The 24,058-nt window shown below is 37.5% G+C and overlaps 1 protein-coding gene across 1 annotated transcript in view; it reads left to right on the forward strand.

The window, feature by feature from the left end:
- The window catches only part of PPM1L (protein phosphatase, Mg2+/Mn2+ dependent 1L), a 234,849-nt gene that overhangs the window by 149,131 nt on the left and 61,660 nt on the right, over window positions 1-24,058 (forward strand). Inside the window, exon 2 of the mRNA XM_016149166.2 lies at window positions 11,013-11,187. Within this exon, the coding sequence (XP_016004652.1) occupies window positions 11,013-11,187 (175 nt within the window). The remainder of the gene's footprint in view (window positions 1-11,012; window positions 11,188-24,058) is intronic.

Genomic DNA, 24,058 nt, shown 5'->3' on the forward strand with positions numbered 1-24,058 from the left:
TTCAGAAAGGAATCCCCCACCCCTATGCCCCACCGCAACGGTCATTATTGGTTTTATTTGGCCAAGTGTAGTTCACATCACTGTCTTCCTCGTGGTCCTCAACAGACCCGGTAGCTGGTAGTTAACACCTGAGAGCACAAGTCTATCTCGAAGCCTCCCCTCCTATAAACGGCAGCTTTTATTTACCCATGGCTCTCATTTATCCACATTTTTGAAAATTTATCAATAAAATATATTCTCTTCATTGCCTGTATTGACATCTTCCTCCTTCCTCATTCCTACTTTACCTGCGAACCCCCTGATCAGTTTTTAGATTTCAGCTCAAGCATCGCTCTCTCGCCTCCCTTTCCCCATCGGGCTGTTTAGATTCTTTTGTTTTATCCCTTCAGAGAATGTCGTCCCTTTCCTTAGAGCGCTCTGCTTATATCTATATACTTAACCAGTTATTTAGTTAATTTTTGTCTTCTCCACTAGATCATAAGCACCCTAAGAGCAGAGACATGTCTACTTTTGCCCACCTGTATTCCTGGCAACTAACACAGTTCTTGGCACATGGTGGAGACTCAAAGGTTAATTGAAAAGATGTAGTTCTAGCCCATGACTGCATGTCTGCTCACCCAGCTGTTGCCTCTTAGAGTTGAAACAGGATTGGGAAAGGATATATTTTTCCCTCTGAGGTTCATGAACTATTTGCCTATTCAATTTTAAAATGTATCATTTTATATTTAATCTAGCAGGTGCATTTACTGCCGAAATTATAGCTTTTTCCATGTAATTAGGTATCCTATTTTCCTCCTGCTAAAATAAGATACCCTTTCAAATTCTGTATGCAAAGTTATACAACACTGCTAGTGATACTGATTTGCTTCTCTTTCTGCTACATTTTGCTGCAGCTCTCCAGCCTTCAAAATTCCACTGGTGGGCCCTGGCAGAGATTAGGTCAATGTTCTAACCACACCTGGACACGGTCAAGAGGGAATCACTGTGTGTTCAAGGTGCTTTGCCACAGGTCATTTTGTGGCCTGTTTCACACTGCTTGCTGAGACTTGCTTCATTGCCTACAAGCTGTTGGAAAAGGGTTCCAGGTGTCCCTGGCATCAGAAGTACTCAAGGTCAGTTAGTGGCTTTAGAGAGGGCTTGGCCTTTCAGAGACTGAGCAGATTGGCAATTTTATATGTTTTTTTTTTTTTTTTAAAAAAGCCTGTGGCAATGAGGATAGGTAAGCCATATGGGAATATCACTGTATACAGTCAAGGTTTTTACAAGAATTAAAAATATTTACTTGCTAAACTGAGTCCTGGGGAATGCAGAAGGGCTATGATTGTGGAGGGCCTGGTACAATTCTGTATGTACATCAGAATTCATTGTATAGCTTTGTAAAAATACATGTGCCTTGACCTTGTAACATCAGAGCTCTAAGGATAGAAACTGCTGGGTCTCACACTTTTGTGAGCTTGTGAAAATAAAAGTTTAAAAAGCAGATTCTAGAGTCATATGTGAAATATCTCAATTTATTAAAAATGGAGCAGGACCAAAGTCTGCATTTTTGAGACGACATCCCCTCCCCCATCCCCTGTGATTCAGGAGCAGGTGGTTGAAGCACTGCCCTTGAGCAACACTGACCAAGTTCAACTACAAATTTTGTAGCTGTGGAGCTGGAGTCAAGCAAGGCTGAGAGGAGTTCCCTGGCCCAGCTGCCCGCCAGGAAACATTTTGTCTGACTACGTTTTGGCTCCCTTTATAGGGACCGCTCTATTGTCATAGCTACAGAGTTCTTTTTGATTAATAACTCATGAGTGTTTTATAATTCATTTATAATAGTTGGTCTCACTGGCTTTCTGAATCCCTAAGGGCGTTTTCATTTAGCATTCCGCATAGAGCTTTCTAGAACACATTTGGATAACACTCATAGAAATTAATTTTTTTCTCATGCTTTATAGCCCAAGATTCAGAAATAGAAGGGCATTCTATCAATAATTAATCATAATTTTCTTTGAAATAGGAAACATTTTTCTCTCTGTAAACAAACATTACCTTGCATTTTCCTTCTATAGATCTCCAGTGTATAGAATGGGAAACAATTTCTTCTTTCTATAACTGCTAAAAAATAGGAACTCACCTATCAAAAATTTAACAAGACTGCTTTGGCTGAATGTTGGTCATTTTCTGAAAGATTTATGAAAAAGTCTACTGGTAGAGTGTTTTTATGTTGCTGCCTCTCAGGAGATCTTAGATGTGCGTGTGCTTTAAAAAAAAAAAGAAAGAAAGAAAAGAAAAGAAGGACCGTGGAACTGGTATAGCCTGTTCCCTGCCTTTCTGTAATGTGTGTGGTCACCAAGGGGCAAAGAATTCTTTAGCAGTAGAGAAGTAATGTCACCTTTCTTTCAGATAATAAACAGAAACTTTTTAAAAATCCCTTAGAGTTTGAATGTAGATTTGATCAAAATAATATTCGGGAAATGGACCAAGTAGCTCAACAGTATTTGATCTTACTGTGATTAAAGAGTAGGGATCTAGGTAAGAGCGGTAATCTAAGTTTTTATATGTTAAACACAACCATTTTGCGGTCAGGGAAGCCATCATTCAGGAAATGGAATCTGAGTTATATTTTCACATTGTGGCATGCTCGGTACTACCATGTGAAAATGACTTCAGATTAAATATGGATGAGATGACTGATAAAGTTATTAAAGGTTTGTCACTTGAAAAATTCCAGAGGAATTATCCTGAATAACCTATACCTTAACAGTCATCACCTTAATGTTTAAATGAAAACTTTAATCTTCGTATTAAGTAGGTTATCTGATTTCATGTTGGGGGCTATGCCCTCTGTGATGGCCATTTTGCCACACGACTGACCATCATTTGCACACACACAGCTTCAGTTCTCCAGAGCAATCTCAACTCTCCATTATAGGCATTGGCTTTTAACTATATTCCTCAGTTTTAAAAGCCTGGGACTTTTTCCTGATGTCATTTCTCTTGAAGGAATCAAATTTGCCTTCTTGGGGCAGAATTATGAATTCAGGAGTGCAAGATGGTGCTCTCACAGATGCTTTTCTTACTTAAATAACCCCGTAAGGTTAGAAGTGGCGGAGACTAAAAATGGCAAGAAATGACTCTCAGCAGGCTTGTGGGGGAACAACTCCCTTGCCTTCTGTCCTCTTCCTGGAGGGTCAGAGCACTCACTCGCTTTGTTTTAAAGTGCCTGGAGCCAAAGAGCATTTGTCAGAAGTTAATGATATGTTACCATAAGATGGATTCGGAGGTGGAGCTAAGTAAATTAACCTGCCGTCTGCGTGCTGGCTGCTGCCACATGAGCACATGCACATTCACTTCCCTTCAAGGACACGGAAACCTTGTCTACAATGAAAGTGTCACTTTCTGCTCTCTTCTGTCCTCCTGTGGCATGAGTTTTGAAGGATCTCCCTTATGGTCTCTTTTATCTCATGCATACCTAGCGATCATCCCAGAATTACCATTTTCCATAATTCCTCTCTTCCTACTCAGTATTTGCAGAATTGATTTCCCACCTTACCTCTGTTGTGTGTCTTCCTGGGCAACAAAGTCTGCTTCTCACCCAGAGGGTCACTGGTCAGACACCCTTCCAGCCAGATCTAGCACCTTATTGTGTGTGCGATCAGTGTTAACTTTATCCTAATGTAGGTCAAGGATCAGCCCCTTTGCCTTAGTCTCTTTTTGATCCAGTTTTAGAAGCCTGTGTCCATTCACAATCAACGCCAGTGTAGGAGATGGTAGCGCTGTGTGTTCCAAGTCACGCAGATACTTGATGTAAAAATAAGCTGAAAGGTGTTACCATCATTTATTTCTCATTCATTTCAATGGAGTTTGAGGCTTTCTCTCTGTGAAATTTCAATTGTTTGTGTGTGTATGCCTGTGCTCGCATTAAAACAAAGGGGGAAGGGTAATTTATGAAATTATAGAATTTGAAAGGTATTAACATTTCGAAGCTTTTTATTTTATCTTGGCAAAGCACTCTTGGCAGACCATCCCTGAGGCAAAAGTGGGTATTTGTTCTTAAGATGCTTTCCCCAAATTTTGTAATCTTAGAATCTCATGTGTTGGTTTTCAAAATTGCTTTAATTTGGGTATTTACAGCAGGACTAGCATTTATAATACAGATCAGTACAAACTTAATGATAAATCTCAATCCTTGGTTTTAAAACTTATCTTCTAAATAAGAATTTATTTAGTATGAGGGAACTTTCTTTCTTTTGAATATCATACCTAAAATTTTTAAATATAAAATTGCCTAATATAGACTAAGTCTTAGCATTGGTAATAAAATAGAACATTTGGTTAAAAAGTAGGGACAAAATATAAAACTTCCAGCAACTATGAAATATGGACTATTAAATAAAAATCGTAAGGCACATTTTCACAGTTAAGGACATCAGAAACCTATTTTTATGTCTATTAAAGTTCAAAATGAACAGTAACTTGATCTTTGCAAATTCCCAGAGAAAAATACATACCAAAAGTGATTTGAACATAGTTATAATTTACTCGTGATATTTCTCTAATGGAGGCTCTATTGGAATTTAATTCAGTAACTACAGGTGGTGAACACACAATGCAATATATATATATGCCTTACCGCCAAATTGTACAACTACTGGATTTTGTTAACCAATATTACCATAATAAAAAATAATAAAAAATAAATAAAAATTAAAAAGTGAGACCAAAAAAAGAATTTAATTTAGTATCACTTAATATTTTATTTTGAAACTAGCTTTTGCCCCTCTAGAATTTAGAACCAAAATCATTAGTCTGATATTTTTCTTCGTAGTTCTATAAAATAAGTCTAGTACCTTTTTCTCAGGGAGATTTTTTTTTTTTGAGGGGATTGGTAGATATTCCATAAAATACCAAGAGGTGGGTAGTTTTCAGGCTTACAGTTAAATATTCAAAAGAAAATTTATCATTTTTCACTTTGCTCATTTTTCTCATTAACTCTCCATGTTTAGCTTCCAGTTTTGCAACATTGAAGCCATTTTACATATTTTCCTTTCCCATCTGTCACCAATCTTTGTTCATGTTCTCTTTTTTTTCTTCTCAAGGACTTTATCTTAGCTTGGAGCTGCTTTACCTTACAAAAGGCTGTCCACAGTAGGCATCACCTTCTTTTTAAAATTTTGCTTATCTGTTTTTCCTGGTTCCAAAGCAGTTGGTGTTTTCTGCTCCACCATTCACCGAATAACCAAGGATAAGTTGTGTAACTTCTCTGAATCTCATCGTAAAGCCTATCGGGTTGTTGTGGTGATTAAATAATCTAGTACATGCAAAACATTCAGCATAGTGCCTGGCACATATAAAATAGTTAATTATTCTGTTATTTTTAAAGAAAATTTGGAATATGTAAAAAACTACATAGGGAAAAAATTAATAGCACCCCAACTTTTATCACTCTGAGATAACTAATGATGCATATTAATATAATTCAGCCAATTCGTGTATGCATGTAGTATACAGACTTTTGAAATCTGTGTTTCATTATGAACATTTCCCCCACATTATTTGGTACTCTTTCATAACATGATTTTTAATGGCTGCATTGTTTTCCATTGCATAGACATCCTATCATTGAATCAACCAGTTTGCAGACAAATTTTAATTATCACGAATAATGTTTTGATAAACATGTTTGCACATGTCTTTATGCTCATCTTTAACTTTTTAAAATAAATTCCTGGAGAGACAATTGCCAGGTTAAAGGTGTACACTATTTTAAAGTTTTTGTCACTTTTTTTAACTTTCTATCTTCTAATCACAGTGTAGGCAGCCAGTTTTCCTTTTCTTCAGACTTTTTACTTGTCTCCTTGCTTTAACCTCATTCTATTTCAGTGCATTTTAAACTCTGCTCCAAACACATTCTTTCTCAAACAAGATTTGATCATTTATTTCCCTCTGTAAGATGTTTCAGTCATTTCCTATTACTAACTGCTGCAAATCAAAACTCCCTGGTAACAGGGAGGTGAGACTTCAACTGCCGGCTCTCTCCTACTCCTGATAACCAGCTTCATTTCTTATTATTTCTCCTGATGAACTCACAATCACTGTTTCCTAGGTTGTGTTTCTTTCCTCCAGTAAGTGCTTCTTACCTCAAAACTGATCTTTAAACTCCACTGGAATGATTTCCTGATTCCTTTTCTTGTCCCCTCTCCTTAATTTCTCTCCCTAAAGGCCATTCAGCACTTAACATAGGTCATATATTAAATCAATATGTTAATTCACCTCAAGATTCATGCCTATTTTTGTATTGCTTTGTAAAATGGATTTTTCCAGTATTTTGTGCGTGTCTTTTGTTTGTGCGTTAAAATTGCAGGTTCCTTTGCAGCAGAGGTTTGTTCTCCCAACAGTGTCGAATCTAATGTGTTTTACTCAGCAGACACTCAATAAATGGGAATTGGATGGCTGACGGGTCTTCTTTTTAAGATTAATTGTGAAGCATTTAACAGCTTTTAAATTACACTTTGTACCCCAGCCTGCCAAATTCTTTCATATATATTGGTTACTTCTTAAAGAACATACCACTGTAGGGTAAACAGTGTTTGTAACATAATGACCAGTGTCAGCATTCTACCTACTAGGTTCCCAGAATTTAGATGCTTAGCCATTCTGCTTTTTTTTTTTTTTTTTATTGTTTTCATCCATTGAGTGCTTTTCATAGGTTTTCCTCTAGCCCTTTACCGTCTTCCAGGCCGAAGTTGGCATTGATAATATAAATGTGTGCAAATACTGTAAGAAAGTGCATTGGGCACCTTTTGCTCCTTACCTCACAAGCGGTTAGCTCATCCTTTTATTCCAGCTGTTAACTATTCTTCTCAGGTGTAACCTGAGAAACCTGTGAACTAAGAATCCTCCACTGTCTGCCCTGAGGCTTCTCCGCTACCACCTGGGGTTTGTTTGGGACTCTCCCCAACAGTTCAGACAAGCACAAACCTGAACATACTGGAGGAGTTAACAGCCTTCAAGGCAATCCTTAACTCAGAGGCACAATTCTAAGGTTTTGTGCATGACTCCTCAGAGAGTCCCTAGCAGAATCAAGCCAATTGCCAAATGAAGAAACAAAGGCAAGAATGGAGAGGATCAAACACTTACGGAGAGAAAGTCATTAAATAAAGCTCCAGATGAAGCTTTGTATGTGAAGTGTTATGTAATTTACCATTTTGGTATGTAAATGATTTGGGTTTCAGCTATTTACTTTCCTAAAATAATGGCATCAATGATAATTAAAGACCAAATGCAGTTCTATTTGCCAGTGGAAAACCAGACTCCTGTCCTCCATCTGGAATCATGAAAGGAAGTTCTGACTGTATACAGAGAATTATGAACTGTCAAAAAGTCTTCTCCAAAGGCTATCTCAAGGTCCCTGATACTTGGATGCAGGCGAGGCATTAAGCTTCTGTGGTGCAAAGCTCTGAACCTGATGTTAGGTAAACACAACGATGTGTGAGATACAACCCTTATTTTAGCCAAACTGGGAAGCTAAAATACCAATACCTTATACAGATACCTATGTAAATACTCGAAAGACTGTTGGCTCCTATTAGATGTGTTCACTAACAGCGTTTATAGCATCTGAGCCAAACTTTGAAGGATGTAAAGAATTGCCCCAACCCAATAATGTGTACTTTCACTCAAAGTTACTGTGAAGATACAGAATAATGACAACATAAATTGCTCAGAAAAGTATTAAGTATCACATAAACACAAGATACTGATAATGGTGACAATTATTATTTCTGGATTAGTTAGGTTATAAGAATATGCAATGTAGGATTTAAACTTCCAGTAGCATTTATTATTGATTGAGGCATAGATGAGTAATCATATATTTTAATTTTATTTTTCATTTTATTTTAAAATTCCAGTGAAAATTTAAAATTTAAATTGCTCTTTGTATTATATGTTATTTGTGCAATAATTCCAATCTCAGTTAAAAATACGACAGCCTATTTTTTAATTGAGATATAATTGACATTATGTTAGTTTCAAGTTAACACAATAACTTGATATTTATATGATTGTGAAATGATTACCACAATACTCGTTAATATCTCTCCATTCATAGTTACAATTTTTTATGTGTATGATGAGAATTTTTAAGATCTACTCTCTTAGCAACTTTTAACTATACAGTATAGTATTATTAACTATAGTCACCATGTTGTACATTATCTCTTCAAGAATTATTTATTTTATAATTGGAAGTTTGTACATTTTGATCACCTTCACCCATTTCACCTCCCCACTCCCACCCCCACCTCCAGAAACCATCAGTCTGTTCTGTGTATCTGTGAGTTTGGTTTTGGGTTTGTTCGTTTTTTTTTTTTTTAGTGACTTTCACATAGGAGATCATATAGTATTTGTATGACCACCTGGTTTTAAGCATAGGTTTATGCTTGAACATAAGGTTTTAACTGGCGTTCAAATACATTTAGAGCATCACCTCAGTATAAAGATGATTTCTTGAAATATCTTGACAGAGTCTAGTGTTTTGCTAGAATCATTTGTTTCCGTTTTTCTTAAGAATCTTTTCCAATGGAAAGAGCTCAATACATGAAGTTTTACTGTTTTAGAAATGAAATGCCAAAATATAACTTTAATATAGTCAAAAATATAGCTCCTGTTTAAAGACCTATATCATAATTTTAGAAAAGTAGGTCAATGGACACAATTAGAAGATGTGTGGTATGCTTTCAATAATATAGAGTACACCAGTATTTGTAAAATGTGCATTATAGAATTATTTTCTGTACCTCATAGATATTTCCAAGGAAAAAAATTAAAGACAGGTGTTACACTGAACAGCAAGGTAATATGAGTTCTAAAATAGTTTTCCTGCAGTGTGTCACTTCATTTTCCAGTGTCAGGAGAAAATTATTATTAAACTCTAAAATTAAATATGTTGAGTCCATTTACATTTTATGGAATAATTTTATTTGTTCTGCAATAGATGACTGGCAGATAAATTGGTGATATTTTAAAGTTGTAATTTTATCAGTAACTGACTTAGAGGGTATAAATACAAATCTGGAAATGAAAAGTGTTGCATGGGACTGCAAATTGGTACAGCCACTATGGAAAACAGTATGGAGGTTCCTCAAAAAAACTAAGAATTGATTTACCATATGATCCAGCAATCTCTCTACTAGGTATTTACCCCCAAAGACTTGAAAACCGATATCCGAAAAGATATTTGCACACCGGTGTTCATAGCAGCATTATTCATGGTGGCCAGGACATGGAAGCAACCAAAGTGTCCTACGATAGATGATTGGCTAAAGAAGTGGTAGTACATACATACTCAGCCATAAGAAGAGATGAAATACTGCCACTTCTGACAATGTGGATGGATCTTGAGATACTCATACTAAGTGAAATAAGCCAGACAGAAAAAGTTGAAAACCACATAATATCACTTGTATGTGGGATATAAACCTAAAAACAACAAATGAACAGGACAAATAAACAGAGACTCATGGATATGGATAATGAACTAGTGGTTACCAGAGGGTAGAGGGTAGGAAGGAGGGGGGCAGTAGATGGAGTAAAGGGGATCAAATATGTGGTGACAGAAAGAAATCTAACTATGGGAGGCGAACACACAGTGTAAATATATATACGCCTTGCTGTACAGCTGAAACTTATTGGATTTCATTAACCAATGTCACCATAAAAAAAATTTTTTAAATAATAAATAAAATAGAAATAGCAATTTAAAAAAAAGTGTTGTGTGCTATACTTATGACTCTAAAGACTGAAATATAACTTTTCCTAACACTTCCCAGTGGAGTTTTCCTGGGAAGTCAGTTGTCACTGTTCTTACAAGTTTCTTTTCATCCTAAATTGTGTAAACATTTAAAAGGAAAATTATGAAGTGTACAAAAAACCTATTTTAAAGATAATTTTTAACAATTACAGGAACTTAAAAAAATTAAACTATGTAGATGGGTCTGTCTTATTCTAGGCCTATATCCCAGAGACAATTCTTCTTAATAGTTTCTTTTATTTAGGTTTCTAGTGGTTGTGAGTATACTTGAAACAAGATACATACATTCCCTCACTTATTTTATCCATTTCAGTCCCTATGCATATGACGCAGGACTGCCCTGCAAGGAGATGCCAAACTCTTGGCATTCTCAAGAGACACATTTTAAGAATTTCATTTTCCCTGATTCATACATGCCACTCTATTGCTTAATTTCTCCCTTAAAGTTCTGTTTCACTTTAACCGAGACTCTCAACTAGAAGGGAGAAGAAGAGTATGCTGTCTCCCCAGCCCACTAGAAGGACATATTAGAGCCTTTGGCAAGGTCCTTTTCAAAGTACACATGCCTTTCTTCCCACCTCCTAGGGAAGCGCGCTCACCTGGTTGAAAATCACCGCATTGTAATTTCAGATGTTACTCATTGGGTGTCCATTATGAAATAGTGTAGAAGCAGGAAAAACAAATAAGTTAAGAAATTTAAGATGTATATATATATACGCCGAGACATATTGGTGGTGAACAGTTCTTTTTTCCAGTTAAAGCATATCATGTCTTATCTTCATTTTCTGTTTATCCCATTATTGCATTATCAGCCCTATCAGAGAGCTCTCCTTTCTTTTCACTTCACAAGAGTTCCTGCATAAGCATTAATGAGATATCAATGCTATAGTGCAGATGGGCTTACTGCTGAGATGAGTGGCTATCACGGTGACTGGAATTCAGTGGAATAGTATAGTAGTACTAACTCCATGAATGACAAACCAAATTCATCATCTCTTACACTTTTATACCTGGTACAAAACTCTTACAGGTCTGTGATTCAGCAGATTTGAAGATCTGCCTTACATGGTACAGTGGAGACTAAATGACAAGAATATTCTTGTCTAAAGGCTTGGTCCCACAGTTCTTTGAGCTCTCACTACAGTACCTGAGATGAAGTGAAAAACCTAAGACGAAAACTACTAATGGGGTTCTCTACCTATTTTATTTGCAGACTGCAGCTGAATATGTAAAATCTCGACTCCCAGAGGCTCTTAAACAGCATCTTCAAGACTACGAGAAAGACAAAGAAAATAGTGTATTGTCTTACCAGACCATCCTTGAACAGCAGATTCTGTCTATTGACCGAGAAATGCTAGAAAAATTGACTGTATCGTATGATGAAGCAGGTATGTTTGTCTTTAATGCACACACATTCACACAATTTTTTGTTCTTGCAGGACTTTATAGACATTGGTTAAATAAGGGCAAACTGGATCCAAAGTTATATAGCATGGATTAACAGTAAGTTTTTTCTCAGTGGTTTTAGTATCAAAAATTTCATCAAGAGATTCCTAAAACTGGCTCTTAAATATTAAATCTCTTTAAAATTTTTGCTCTTTTTTAAATGGAATTTTTCTGGCCTTTTATCAGTCATGTCCTGTTATTGATTTAATCTTTTAAAGTGTCACTTCAATTTTTAGATAACAGCTGAAAGCTTTTACATCTGTTAAGATAATCCAAGAACTGTTACTTGCTTTAAGCATTATTTTCTTAAAGTCTCAAGTCGAACTTGAATTTCTTTTTCTTTATCTCCTTAGATGAATCCCAGCCCCTAATATCACACCTGATACTTCAGTTTTCTGCCGCCATAAGTTTATCCTATCCAAGGGAGCTTATTATTGAAGGCATGGACAGACCTTCTTATAACACCCTTTTTATCTATTACATGGTCTCTCTGCAAAAACTCAATTTCAATGAAATTAGTGCAGTATTACTTGGCGTTATTAAAATCTTTAATAAAATTAAACTTAGTGGAAATCTCCTGATTGAAATGGTCATACCACCTTCTCCTCCCCCCATGGAAGAAAAAGTACAGGAAAATAGGTTTCTAATGGTCAGATGTTAGTAGTATTAATCCCTATTTTAACACCAGGAACTTCTATTTTTATTTTCATAAGGAAGTTGTTGTATGCATCTTACTGTCTTCCTCCAGTCTCAATGCTGACGTTCTTAACGTTTGATTTCAAGCTTGAATAGCAATCAGAACAAATTAAAAACAACAACAACACAGATATGCCTAACCACTGATGTAATTTTTTTTAGTTATTAAGCTGTTCCCATGTACATGTCACCCTGTAATCCCTTTACAGTCCTCTCAGACAGAATCCGTATTTCTAGCCTTGCCGAGGATATCTCTACTCTCTCTGATTCTCCTTTGCTTTATTAATTTGCCAGATATATTGGCTTTCTTCTGCCTACTGCGTGGTTAGTTATTTGATTTTTGTATTTGTCTTGCTTTCAACATTGTCTTTGGAATTCTCATTCACGTCCTCATTCATCCCTAATGGAATAACGTAAGGCTATGATCAACCCAATCAAAGTAATATTTAAATATTTATAGCATCTCAGAGATCATAGAATTCATATACTCCACCTACTTCCTGCCCCCATAACAATTTTGTGATGAGAAAACTGAGACCCACAGACTTATAATAATAACACAGTTGCTCAGTTGGAGAGGCGGGACTCCAGCCTCCTAATTACGGATCAAACTGGGCTTTCACCACATTAGTGCAGGTTCTCACTCACCCAGTAAGCGTTCGTTGAATGCATGGTGATATACTAGGCAGCTGAAAGAAAGAGGGAAGAATATTGAAAAGATGAGGAAGAATCTGAGATGTAGAAAACATAGATCTTGCTTAAAGTCTAGCTGGAAAGCTAGAACACACACGTATTTGCTTTTGGAGAAAAATTCCCAAGGGATTTGGGAATAAGTACACTCTGTAATATCCACGAGGGCCTTAGTTCAAACCCTGAAGGACAGATGATGAGTGCGGGTTTGCGAAGAGCAGAGAGGTGCAGCCTGTGGGACGAAGGGCCCACGTGGATTCCGAGGTGGGAATGCACATCCGCTGCAACCTCCCGCCACTCAAATTTTCCTTTTTTAGGGATAATTCTCTACCCACCTGTGCGGAGCTTTTTCTTGACATGTAGTTTTTGGGGAGGTGGAGGCAAATTTTCAATAATGATCTTCAGAAGCTTTGCGAGGTCAAGCAATACGTATTGTTAAATTACCCACTCGGTTTGCCTTTGGTCATTCCTGCATGGGGTGGCACATTTGGTGGGGGCTTTGTGTACATACGAATAAGTGGATGTCACTGTGTGTGCACAGTGTTCTTCTCCCCTACCCACAGATGAATGATTTCATTCGAAGAAAGAGACGAAAATAGGAAAAGTTATTGCTATGTAACAGAAAAATATTTCATCACAATACAAAGGAATCAAGAATTAGAATAGAAAAGTGGTACTAGTGTATCTAATACTTTTACTTATAAACATCCTATACTGAGATACTCATTTAAATGCTTCAAATGCTGAGCTTCTTCCCGTGCTATCCCGGCTTTTACTTTCTCATATTCCTAAGTCAGTTCTCCCAGTTTTAGGAAGTACTTAATTTGTTAATTAGAAGATATCCTAGTCTCTATAGTGTTAATTTTTCTTTAATGCTCATCCACTGATAAATCAGCCTGAGTGACTTAATGACAGTTAACCACCATCTGTAGCTTCTAAATTTCTAAAAACTAATTAATGAAAAATCCTTAGACACTTGTCTGAAAGCATTGGCTCAGAATCTTTTTTCCCTTCTGTCTTTCCCTCTCAGTATCCTTACTTCCCCTTTAAATATATACACATCTTAATGCTTTCCTTTCCCATAATTCAACTATCTAGCAACCTGACATACCTGAAATTGAGCAAAGAAATGGGAAGGAAGAAAAAGCCACATACAACCATACCATGTCACAGAGGCTTTAGATTCTCACCTAGAAATGACATGTTTTTATTTTATATAGTCCTGACTAGTTAGGTTATATTTTCCAATGTGATATTTTTAAAAAATTCTTTTCCTGACTTTGTTATACTTTTATTGCAGGAATAAATAGAAATAAGTAGAATGGTATACTAAGAGAATAATAATTATCAGCAATCCTACCATTGTAAACATTTTGGTATGTCTCCCTCACTCCAAGCATTTTTGAAAGGTGATTGATATCTAGCAGTTTTATATCCTGCTTTTGTTACTTAACATTGTTACATAAGTACTTACTCATTTTATTAATTACTCTCAAGTACAGATCATTTTAATGGCTGCATAATATTCTATTCTTTGAAAGTACTACTTACCAAACATTCTCCTATATCGGACATTTACGGCTTTTGTTTTTGCTCTTATGAATAATAACTGCAACAAATATGATGTGTGTTAGTCTGCATTTCATATTACTCTAGAGAACGGACTTTACAAAAATGAATTTAGAATTAGAAAGCGGAGGAAGGGGTGATACTTGGAGCAGAGACTCTGAGAGCGGCAAGAGTAAATTATAGAAATCCATAAACAGCAGTTATCACATTCTCAACATTGCACTACACACTAAGTCAAATCGGCATTCACAGACTCTATGTTATAGAGTTGGCATCATTAATCTTCATAACGATGTCCTTGATTCACAGATAAAAGTTTCAATAATGTTAATTATACTCTGTATATAAAAATCGGGATTGTGTAAACCAGTTTAGAAAGATTTTCATACCAATGGTTTATTTTTAATGTTGACTATTATAGGAATAAAGATGTCTTGTGGGTAATTGAAAGAGGACTTGGGACCAAAAGACACAAATCCAATTCCTAGACCTATTGCCAACTAGATACGTGACCTTGAGTAAGTCACCAAACCTCCCTAAAGCCCATTGTCCTATGAATAGAAAGCGTGAACAGGATTTCATAGATGTCCTTCATTTCTAAAACTATGATTTTGGTCTTTTGACAGTGGAAACTCTGGTAGCTATAGTTTCTGCCAGGTAGCATGTAACTTCTTGAACTTTCTGCTTGCTCCACCACCTTTCTTCTCTCTTTCTCCTCACGCAACCCATTATTTTGTACATAATATCAGGTTAAAAGAAGACCATTACTGAGCCTTTCTGGCATCTGCGCATGTATAAGGCCAGGACTGCTTGTGGTGGTGGGATGGAGAGTAAGACTGTACGAGTCAGGCAAAACTAGATTTTGGAAGGAGAGTTTCTGAGCCATCATTCATGGATTCTTGTGAAGATAGATTAGATATTTTTATTAGAATGTATTAATGCTAAGCAAATTCCAGAGTAAGAAGTAAGATCTGGTTTACATTTGATCTATTAATATTTTTTTTTGAATTGAAGTGTAAGTTCATACACATTTCAGTAGGTTGGGTTTAACATGGAGAAATTTCCAAGGAAAATAGTGGCAGGATTTGAGAAGAAATCAAAATAGCATTTCACACTATTCAGAGAACATCGTTAACCTAAATATTTATTATTTGTTATAGTGGGCAAAAGTTGGAGGGTCAAAATAGCAAGAGAGGAAATCTATTCTCACGTTATTTATTTTTATGCTGGTATATTATTCATGTTTCTTTAGGTAATTTTAAATTGTTTTTAATTTTTTTTTACATTTGGGCAGGAGTAACCTGCATATTTCCTTGTTAAGGATAAACTATTATGGCTTGTAATATCTCGTGTTTGAGAGAACTGTGAAGAGAGTAGGCCCATTTATTTGAGAGTGATATTCTCTCGTCACCCACTCAAGCACACTAAGGCATGGGAACCAGGAGTTTGGGAGAAGCTGAGCATACCTGCGGTGAGAGGACCAGCCAGTGGTGGCATCTTGCTGCAGGCCTCGAAGCGGTTGCCTGCGTTTCTGCTTAGATCGCCTTCTCAGAGTCAAACCTCAGAGCAGCAAGGGTATTATTTCTGTTCTTACTGGAAACACATATAGCTTTCCAATGAGCACGTTTGTACCACGCAGAAAGAGCACTTACAAGTAGAAAGTGAACCAGATAGTGCAGGTGACGGGAGGAGAGAACTCAGCTGGATGTTTGTTGTGTTCATTTGGGCATCGGTTAAAGCCAGGGACCTATAGATCCATTTACAAGTGTCAGACAATCACATGTAACTGTCACAGAGGAGGCGGGAAAGAAAGGACAGCATTTATTTTCAGCCTCTGCTTTGTGATTCCCTGATACGGCTCTATATTACACTTCCTGAGAGCTAACCCCAAGCAAAGCTACCTGCCGTGAACATAAACCAAGGACAGTAATGTACTTTTTGGAGAAATAGCTTTTTAAAAGGGTGGGAGAATGTTTTCTAAGCAACTTAGGAAGTAGCTAGAGAGTTACCTCCTATTGAGCTTATTTTATTCTTAAAATAGGTGGTACCTAAAAGTTACATCTACGATTTAATTGAGCCATTAGTGTCAGAGCAATCAGTGATCTCAAAAGGAAAGCCATTTACTGTCATGGGGAAAAAATTGAACACACATTGAGAAACCAAACCCGGGAAAGAGAATGTGAATTATTTAGGGCCTTTTCAGGTTTTCTAAGAACATAAAAAATGCAGTTAAAGGCATTTGTAGGAAGCTCTTCACACTAACAGAGTGAATTTCTTGGTTTGTTTCTCAAACATCCTAAGGGAAGAGGTGGCGCTGAGGTTCCCTTACTTTATATCTTCCATCAGGACTCCATTTCTGGTCTCAAAAGATATTCTTGCCAGAGGCTTGCTGACAGGTTTTAGAAAGAGAAAAACAGGGGCACTACAGAAATTTGAAAAGGGAAATTTAATATCAGTTGTGCAACCTCTGATACCAAGTTCTGAATTTCTGTTAAAAAAAATTAAATCTTTTTCCCATTGTAAAAGTAATATAAATACATTTGAAACATTTTAAAGTATAGAAAAATAGAAGAAAAGATAATCTCTATATCTACCTCTTAAATATAACCACTATCTTTAGTATGTTTACGTTTCATCATTTTTTCTCTGCTGGGTTTTAATTATTTATGCCCAATTTTATATCCTTTTTTAAATTTAACATTGAAATATAATCATATTTCTCAATGCTCTTATAAGCTCTGTGTGAAAGTAATTTGTAATTGCTACAAAGTAATTTGTAATTGCTCCCGTTAAGTGGATATGGCACCAGTATTGTAACCTATATTTTCAATATGGCCCCTTTCTTTTATCCACGTTATCCACCATATAGAATCTCTGAATTTAGAGCTCTGTTTCTTATTTGTGAAAAGATGAGAATGGTAATTTGATTAACGGAAACATAATGAATACTTTTGTAATGCAGCCAATTGTTAGTCATATAACAGTGCAGAGGACTAAAATAGGGAGTTGAAATTCACTTGTAATACAAACAGAAAACTTCCTTCTGGCCAATAATACCAATCTTTTTAACCAAAGTGATTTGCATTTCAGTTATATCCTTTTATATCATGGATTTAAAAGGCCAAAAGATACAGAGTGAGGGAGTAGTGACTAAACATTTCCCATTTACAAACTAGAAAACTGTCTGCCATTGCAGTTTCAAAGTACCCAAACCCGCGACTGGCGAGCCCCGGGCTCAGCTTCTGTGTGTGTGGCGAGACATTGTGCCTCTCTCCGCTTGGTTTCTTCAACTGTAAAATAAGGACATTGGGTTAGACGTTTTCTTAGGGCTCTTCCAGCTTTGACAATGTGTGGTTCTATGTTCAGGTCACTTAGCACTCATTGGCTCATTTATTTATTCATTGTGTAAATACTGGCTGAGCTCAGGCACTGTGTCTGCCTCTGGGAATGTCTAGGTGACCATGTGGCCCTTCACTCGGGGTGTGTGTGTGTGTGTGTGTGTGTGCATGTGTATGTGTATGTTTGTGTGTGTGCGCACACGTGTGTGCATGTATATGTGCAGGCGCATGTGTGTGTATGCTTGCACTGTGTGTGTGTGTGTGTGTGTGTGTGTGTGTACTTGGAGTCCAAGGAGACGATGGTAGAAACAGCTGACTAGAGTACAGTGGAATCAGTGCTGTGTTCAGAGATACGCACAGTGGACAGTAGGTGCACAGAGAAGGAAGGAATTCGGTTTGGGATTGAGAGAGAGTTCTTAAATAAATCGGAAAATCATGAGAGAACCTGAAAGTCTCTTGAACTGTTCATCTTAACTTTAATGTCACTTGCATTTTTAAAGGCAAGCTTATAGAGAGTAATGCTTTTTTCAGCTTTTTTGCTTCCGTAAATGTGGTTATGCTGCCAGTGCCTTATACAGACCTATTCTTGCCCTCTGCTGTAGCATCGCCTTCCACGTTCTAAGTGCCGCTCTCCAAATACTATTAATTTACATTAATTAGCTTATATTAATATTATCAGCATTGCCTCTCATGAGAGCTCCAAAAATTTTTTAAAAAATGTTATTTAGAGTGAATTTTTAAAAAGTGATTTGATCGGGAAAATACATTGATCCAAGGTTTGCAGTAGACAAAATAAAATTTTAAATTGTAAAGGACTTCACTGAAAATACTAGAAACCATAAGCTAACACTGAGATTTAGAATCAGGAAGTGCCACCTCTGGTGATTAGTACACTTGGCTGGAGCTGTTTATCTTTCTAATAAAGTCGTAATGGTCGGCCACAAGGGAAGTACTGTTACTACCTACTTTAAGGTTGTATTTAATTACAGGGGCTGGAGAAAATGTGTACACTTCTAAGAAAATTGTACCAGGCAGTCACCACTTTGACTGCACTGGCCAGCTGGAGACAGGAAGCCAAAGCAATCTGTATCTCCTCCTTTCTGAACTCTGGGAGTTTTGTGACTGAGATTCTATAGACCTTGTTGGAACACTTGTAATAAATTTTAATGAGACCCCAAGTTAATGGTAAGGCCTTGAGTCTGTAGAGAAAAACAGGATCGTTTTTAAAGTGCCAGAATTTCTAAGGTACTGTGACTGTCTACTCGTATTAGTGAAATGTAAGCAAAATGCATCCTCTGGCCGACTTTCAAACTCGGAAGATCCATGATCATGGGCAGCTGGACTGCTGTTTAATGTCATATTGTAAGAATGTTAAGTTTAGTGTTTGGGAGCTACTAGGCGCTCTGAAGTTTCGTCTGATAAATTGCCTCCTGAAAGGCACTGTTTTCAGGTCACCTTCGAGCGCCCAGAGGAATTCTCTTTGTGTTACTTTCTGTAGTTAATGTCCTTGTCTCAAGGCTGTGTGGCTTAAGCCATCTCTGATGAGCTGGTTTGATGAAAAGTTTCTGCAGTATGTACCCTCAGGAGGCACCTGAATGTGCTTTTGTAGTTCTGCAAACAATCCCAGGGAACTATAAATCGACTACGCAGAAATCGCCAGGACACACACTGTTCATTCACAGAAATAAGTACTGTGTACTGGGTTTTGGCTGGGTGCTAAGAGTCTAAGAAATGGGGAAGGACAATTGAGTTAGAAGTCTTCTCCCTTTGAATTTATTGCTAATCTTGACTGTTGTCTCTATAAATCTGTCTTCTAAGACCCGTTTCAAAATCACACTCACACTTAACTTCTTCCTTACCTGAAACAGGGCTTTCCATTTCTCTGATCTCATTCAAGGAGGTAACACAAATTACATATTTATTATTCATATCCTAGATGCTTCCTTAATATTTGATTTACTATACATAAAATAATAATGTTACAATAAAAATAATCAAAGCCACAAATTGAGAAGGAAGCAGATGCACAAACCATGAAGAATAGACAAAATAAAAAAATTTTCACTGGAGACAACTTCTCTTCTGGCAGTAAAGTTTATGGAGACTTTTTCACACTGTACTTAGTATACAGGACATTAAACATTATCTCAGCCTGAGTTCTCCACAGGCGGAGCCTGAAATAAAAAGCTTGAGTGTAGGTAGTTAATTTAGGAATGCAATCCCAGGGTGCTGGAGTGAGGGACATTGGGAGGGAAACAGGGAACAAAGGAAAGCTGATATTGTTACTGGAGAGCGGGGTCCTCTCCTGGCGCATTGTCCAGGTTCTTGATGTCTCGAACAAAGAATTGAGCAAGACTCTGAAGTACGGTAGAAAAGAAAAGTTTTATTAGAAAGGAAAGTACACTTCCAGACATGAAAGTGGGCCTAAGCAAGAGAAGCATGGCTCAAAGGTCTGCTAACAAAGGCTTCAAGGTATTTATCCCTTTTTTGCTGTGGGTGGTTACTTTTCTTAGAGGAGTGGCTTCCTTGATTGACAACTAAGATTGACAGGACTCAGTGATTCATCATTTTGCCTTCTGCGCATGTTTGTTCCCAGAATTCAGTCTGTTATAATGATAATAATGAACTTCTGTGCATATGCATCATATTATAATGGTATAATGAGGCTGAGGTGAGTTGAAGGTTGTTGGAGTCTTTATTGCGTAGGTGCGAGTGACTGGCTTAAACTGGTACCTAAATCTTTGCCTTCTGTTTTCTTTGTGTGAGTTAAAAAAAATGTCCTTAAATTGCTTAATTGTGGGCGGATTAGGGCGGATCTCTTCTAAAATAGGATGACCTCAGTGTCTTTGCAGGCAGACCTGAAACCCCCTAACTTTTCTGCCTACTTCTTTTCTAAGAGCTATGAACTCCCTTATTATTAGTATGGAGGTTGAGGGACAGGAAGTCTCTTCTTTCGGATCTGCTTCCTGCTGAGAATGGCCATAGTCCCTGCCTACAGGGGTTTCATGGAGCTCTTTCCCTTTCTCCCTCAGGGTCTTGGGTTTCCTGCTGAAGTGCCATCTCAGTCCCTAGACAAGGAAAATAAAATACAAACTCATTATTTAAATCATACATCAATTAATTTCTATTATTGATTTGCCTATCAAGTGAGTAAAGGGAAACAGGCTTGGTTAATATATTTTTTAAAGAGTAAAAAGAAAGATCTTTGCCTTAAAGTCCCCCCCCCCCACTTTACCCCCTACCCCCAGGCTCTAAGGGCCCCCCCTGGCTTAACACCGTTTCTGCTTAACAATGGGCTGATGACTCACCTTATCAATAATAGCTAGAGGATCTGAGTGACTAGGGCAATTATCAAGATTTGAAGGAGAGCCTTTTTCCAAAGAAAGGAAGGAAGAAAACTTTACTAGTTTTACTAAAAAGATTAAGTCCGCAAGTGAAGTCCCATTTCATTTTCTGCTAAAAGAATTTTACAAGTGATGTCCCATCTCAATATGAGGACACATTATGGAGTTGGCTTCCCCCACGGGCCACTGCTGCTTCCCCTACTAAGGGAGATTATGAATAGCATCCTCAAACCATCCACCAGGAAGTGAAAGGAGAAGCATTTTACCACTGGCGTCCTCCCCTCATTTGTTAAACTAACTCCATAGGCATTAGCTTCCCTGCTCTTCTGGTCTATGCATGTCTGAGTGCTGAGTAGATTCTACAGGCATTTAGGAAGCCAAGGAAGGAGCGAGTGATGAATGGTTCAGGCCAGGGCCACATCTGGGCTGAACAGGTCCCTGTACCAGTGGCTGGGTTAAGAGGTGGGTCCAAAAGAGTGTGACACGGTAACAGGAGATGTCTCATACAAGTACACAAGTGAAATCTTAAAACAACTTTATAGGAAATATATGGGAGGTCATCTTATAGTCATTTCTTATGTAACAATCATCTATAAAAACCGAGGATATATTATTAACTTTTTTTCAAAGCTCTTGTATAAGCATGTGGCTATGTCCAATGTAGATAGTGTTCAAATGCATCTATAGAAAAATTTTACATATAGCAGAAGACAAAAGGAGAAAGTATTTTGTTTGTTGTAACAGTTGGTATCTTCTCAGCTCAAGCCAAAATAATTATTGATCTTCATTTTTATGATGAATGAATTGAAGTCCCTATGCCCTTTAACCTGAGTGGCACAGTGAGATCAAGCTTTCAAACTGGGCTGGGTATTTTCATGTGTTTCAAAGTAAAAAATAATTACCTTTCATAGGTAACTCACAACAGTGGTTATTCTGGAGAGGAGAAGCTTGGGTAGACTTACTTTTTTACTGAATCCTCTTTTTGTATTGTTTGAATTTTTAACTTTGTCCATGTGTCCATCTTCTATTTTTAAATATAATACAAAAAAATAAAACTAAACAAAATCTTCCTAATACATGAACCTTTATCTTCAGTGCTGGAAATATAATATAATAAGTCAGAAAGCCATTCTTGTTTTCAGTAAAGCTTTTAACCAAGTAATGTATACATCTGAAATAAGTCAAGAAAGGAACTCAGCAACAAGGCCAGCCATCATGGAACTGCAGTGTCAAGGTCAGAGAAAGTCAGTAGTGAGACCAACTCACTACCATGCCAGTGAGCACCTGGGCTCCAGGGTGCTTGGTAGTCTGAGCCAGAAATGGTCCCACGGTCCAGAGAAGGCTGGCCTTATTGCAAGAAAAGTAAAATTCACCCAAAAGAGAACAGGATTCATGGGTAGCAAGCTGTTGGGGATTCAGCAGTTTCTGATCTCACTTCCTGTTAGTTTCCTCTGTTTCACCATGAGCTTGATCTTCTGTCATCTAACAAGTAACCTGACTCTCTGCTTTACTTGGCTTTTTAGTCATATTCTCTTTCCTGAACTATAGCCAAACCTCTACCGTTTTTCTTGCAAGGAAGTGTAGTATAGGGGAAAGAGCCTAGGATGTGAGGCCAACCTGGCTTCATGGTAATTCCTTATGACAGCATACATGGGCTTTTTCTGAGGATTAAAGATATTGTATCTTTAATATTTCTGAACATGTAGGAGATACTCTGAATAGTAGTCTCTCTGTTATTATCTTTATTGTTACTTAACTTGACATATACTTAGCTTGGTATCTAGGATATTTTCCCAATCTTCTTCATGGTAGAGAGGAATAACTACTTGCACTTTGCATAAATTAACTTCCTACCCAAGACACAACAAAAACCAGCAAAATAAAAGTTTCTATCAACCTTCTCTTCCTTCCTCACCCTATCCAGGGTGGAAAAGCAGTTCCTTCAGTTAAGTGTAGCGGTGCAGTGTTTTTATATGTTTGTTTACTTGTTTTTTTTTTTTACTTTTTCTAATGCTGTAAATGAATTATCTTTTGCTGCATAACAAATTTCTCCAAAATTTGCTAGCTCAAAGCGATAAATATTTATTATTTCACAAATCTTCTGAGTGTACAGAATCCTGGTTGGTTCTCTCGTGAGGCTGTAGTCAAGTTGTCACCCAGGACAGTAGTCTCTGAAGGCCTGGGCTGGAGTGCTGCTTCCAGGCACACTCCTGTGGCTCCTGACAGAAAGTCTTAATTCCTTCCACATGGGCCTCTCCACGAGGCTGTTTGCTATGTGGCCTCCCTCTGTGTAAATGATCTAATTTAAAGAGCAAGGGAGCACTCAAGACAAAAGCTACAGTCTTTTATAACCTAATATTGAAAGTGACATTCCATAATTGCTGCCACGTGCTATTGGTCACACAGACCAACCCTAAATCCCTTTGGGAAGGGACAATGCAAGGGTATGAATGCCAGCAGGTGGTGAGATCATTGTGGTCACCTCGGAGGCGGCTACCAGAGTCTGCTGTGAAAATACCTTTCAGTGTGGCGACTCCTTCATCTCCCCTCTCTATTGTCAGCACTTTTTTCTCTCATTTTCTTTTCACCACCCACATCCCGCTTTCCTTCAGCCCCAAGCTGGACTGTTCAGCCCTGAAAGCAGCAGTATCTCTTCCCATAATTGAAGTTTATGTTTCATTTGACCTGTGGCAATGCCCTCAACATGTCAGTTTTCAATATTTTGAGTATCACTTCTGACTCCTTAACTCATGAGGATATATTTCTTTCTAGAGCTTCTTAACGCAATGCCCAGTGAGTGTCTTAGTCTGTTCAAGGTGCTGTAACAAAGTACCACAGACTTAGACGGCCTGGCTTATAAACAACAGAATTTTTTTTTTTTTTTCTCTCATGGTTCTAAAGGCTGAAAGTCTGAGATTAGGGTGCTGCCATGGTCGGGTGAGGATCCTCTTCTGGGTCATAGACTTCCGACTTCTCATGTCCTCACATGGTGAAAGGGGATAGGGAGCTCTCTCAGGGTGCCCCTGTAAGGGCACTAATCCCATTGTGAGTCTCTGCCCTCTTGACCTAATCACCTCCTGAAGTCCCCACATCCTAATACCATCGTATTGGGCATCAGGATTTCAACATGGGAATTTGGGGTGACACAAACATTCAGACCATAGCACCCAAGTACC

This window comes from Rousettus aegyptiacus, unplaced genomic scaffold, assembly GCF_014176215.1.
Source record: "Rousettus aegyptiacus isolate mRouAeg1 unplaced genomic scaffold, mRouAeg1.p scaffold_m13_p_4, whole genome shotgun sequence".
Lineage (NCBI taxonomy): Eukaryota > Metazoa > Chordata > Mammalia > Chiroptera > Pteropodidae > Rousettus > Rousettus aegyptiacus.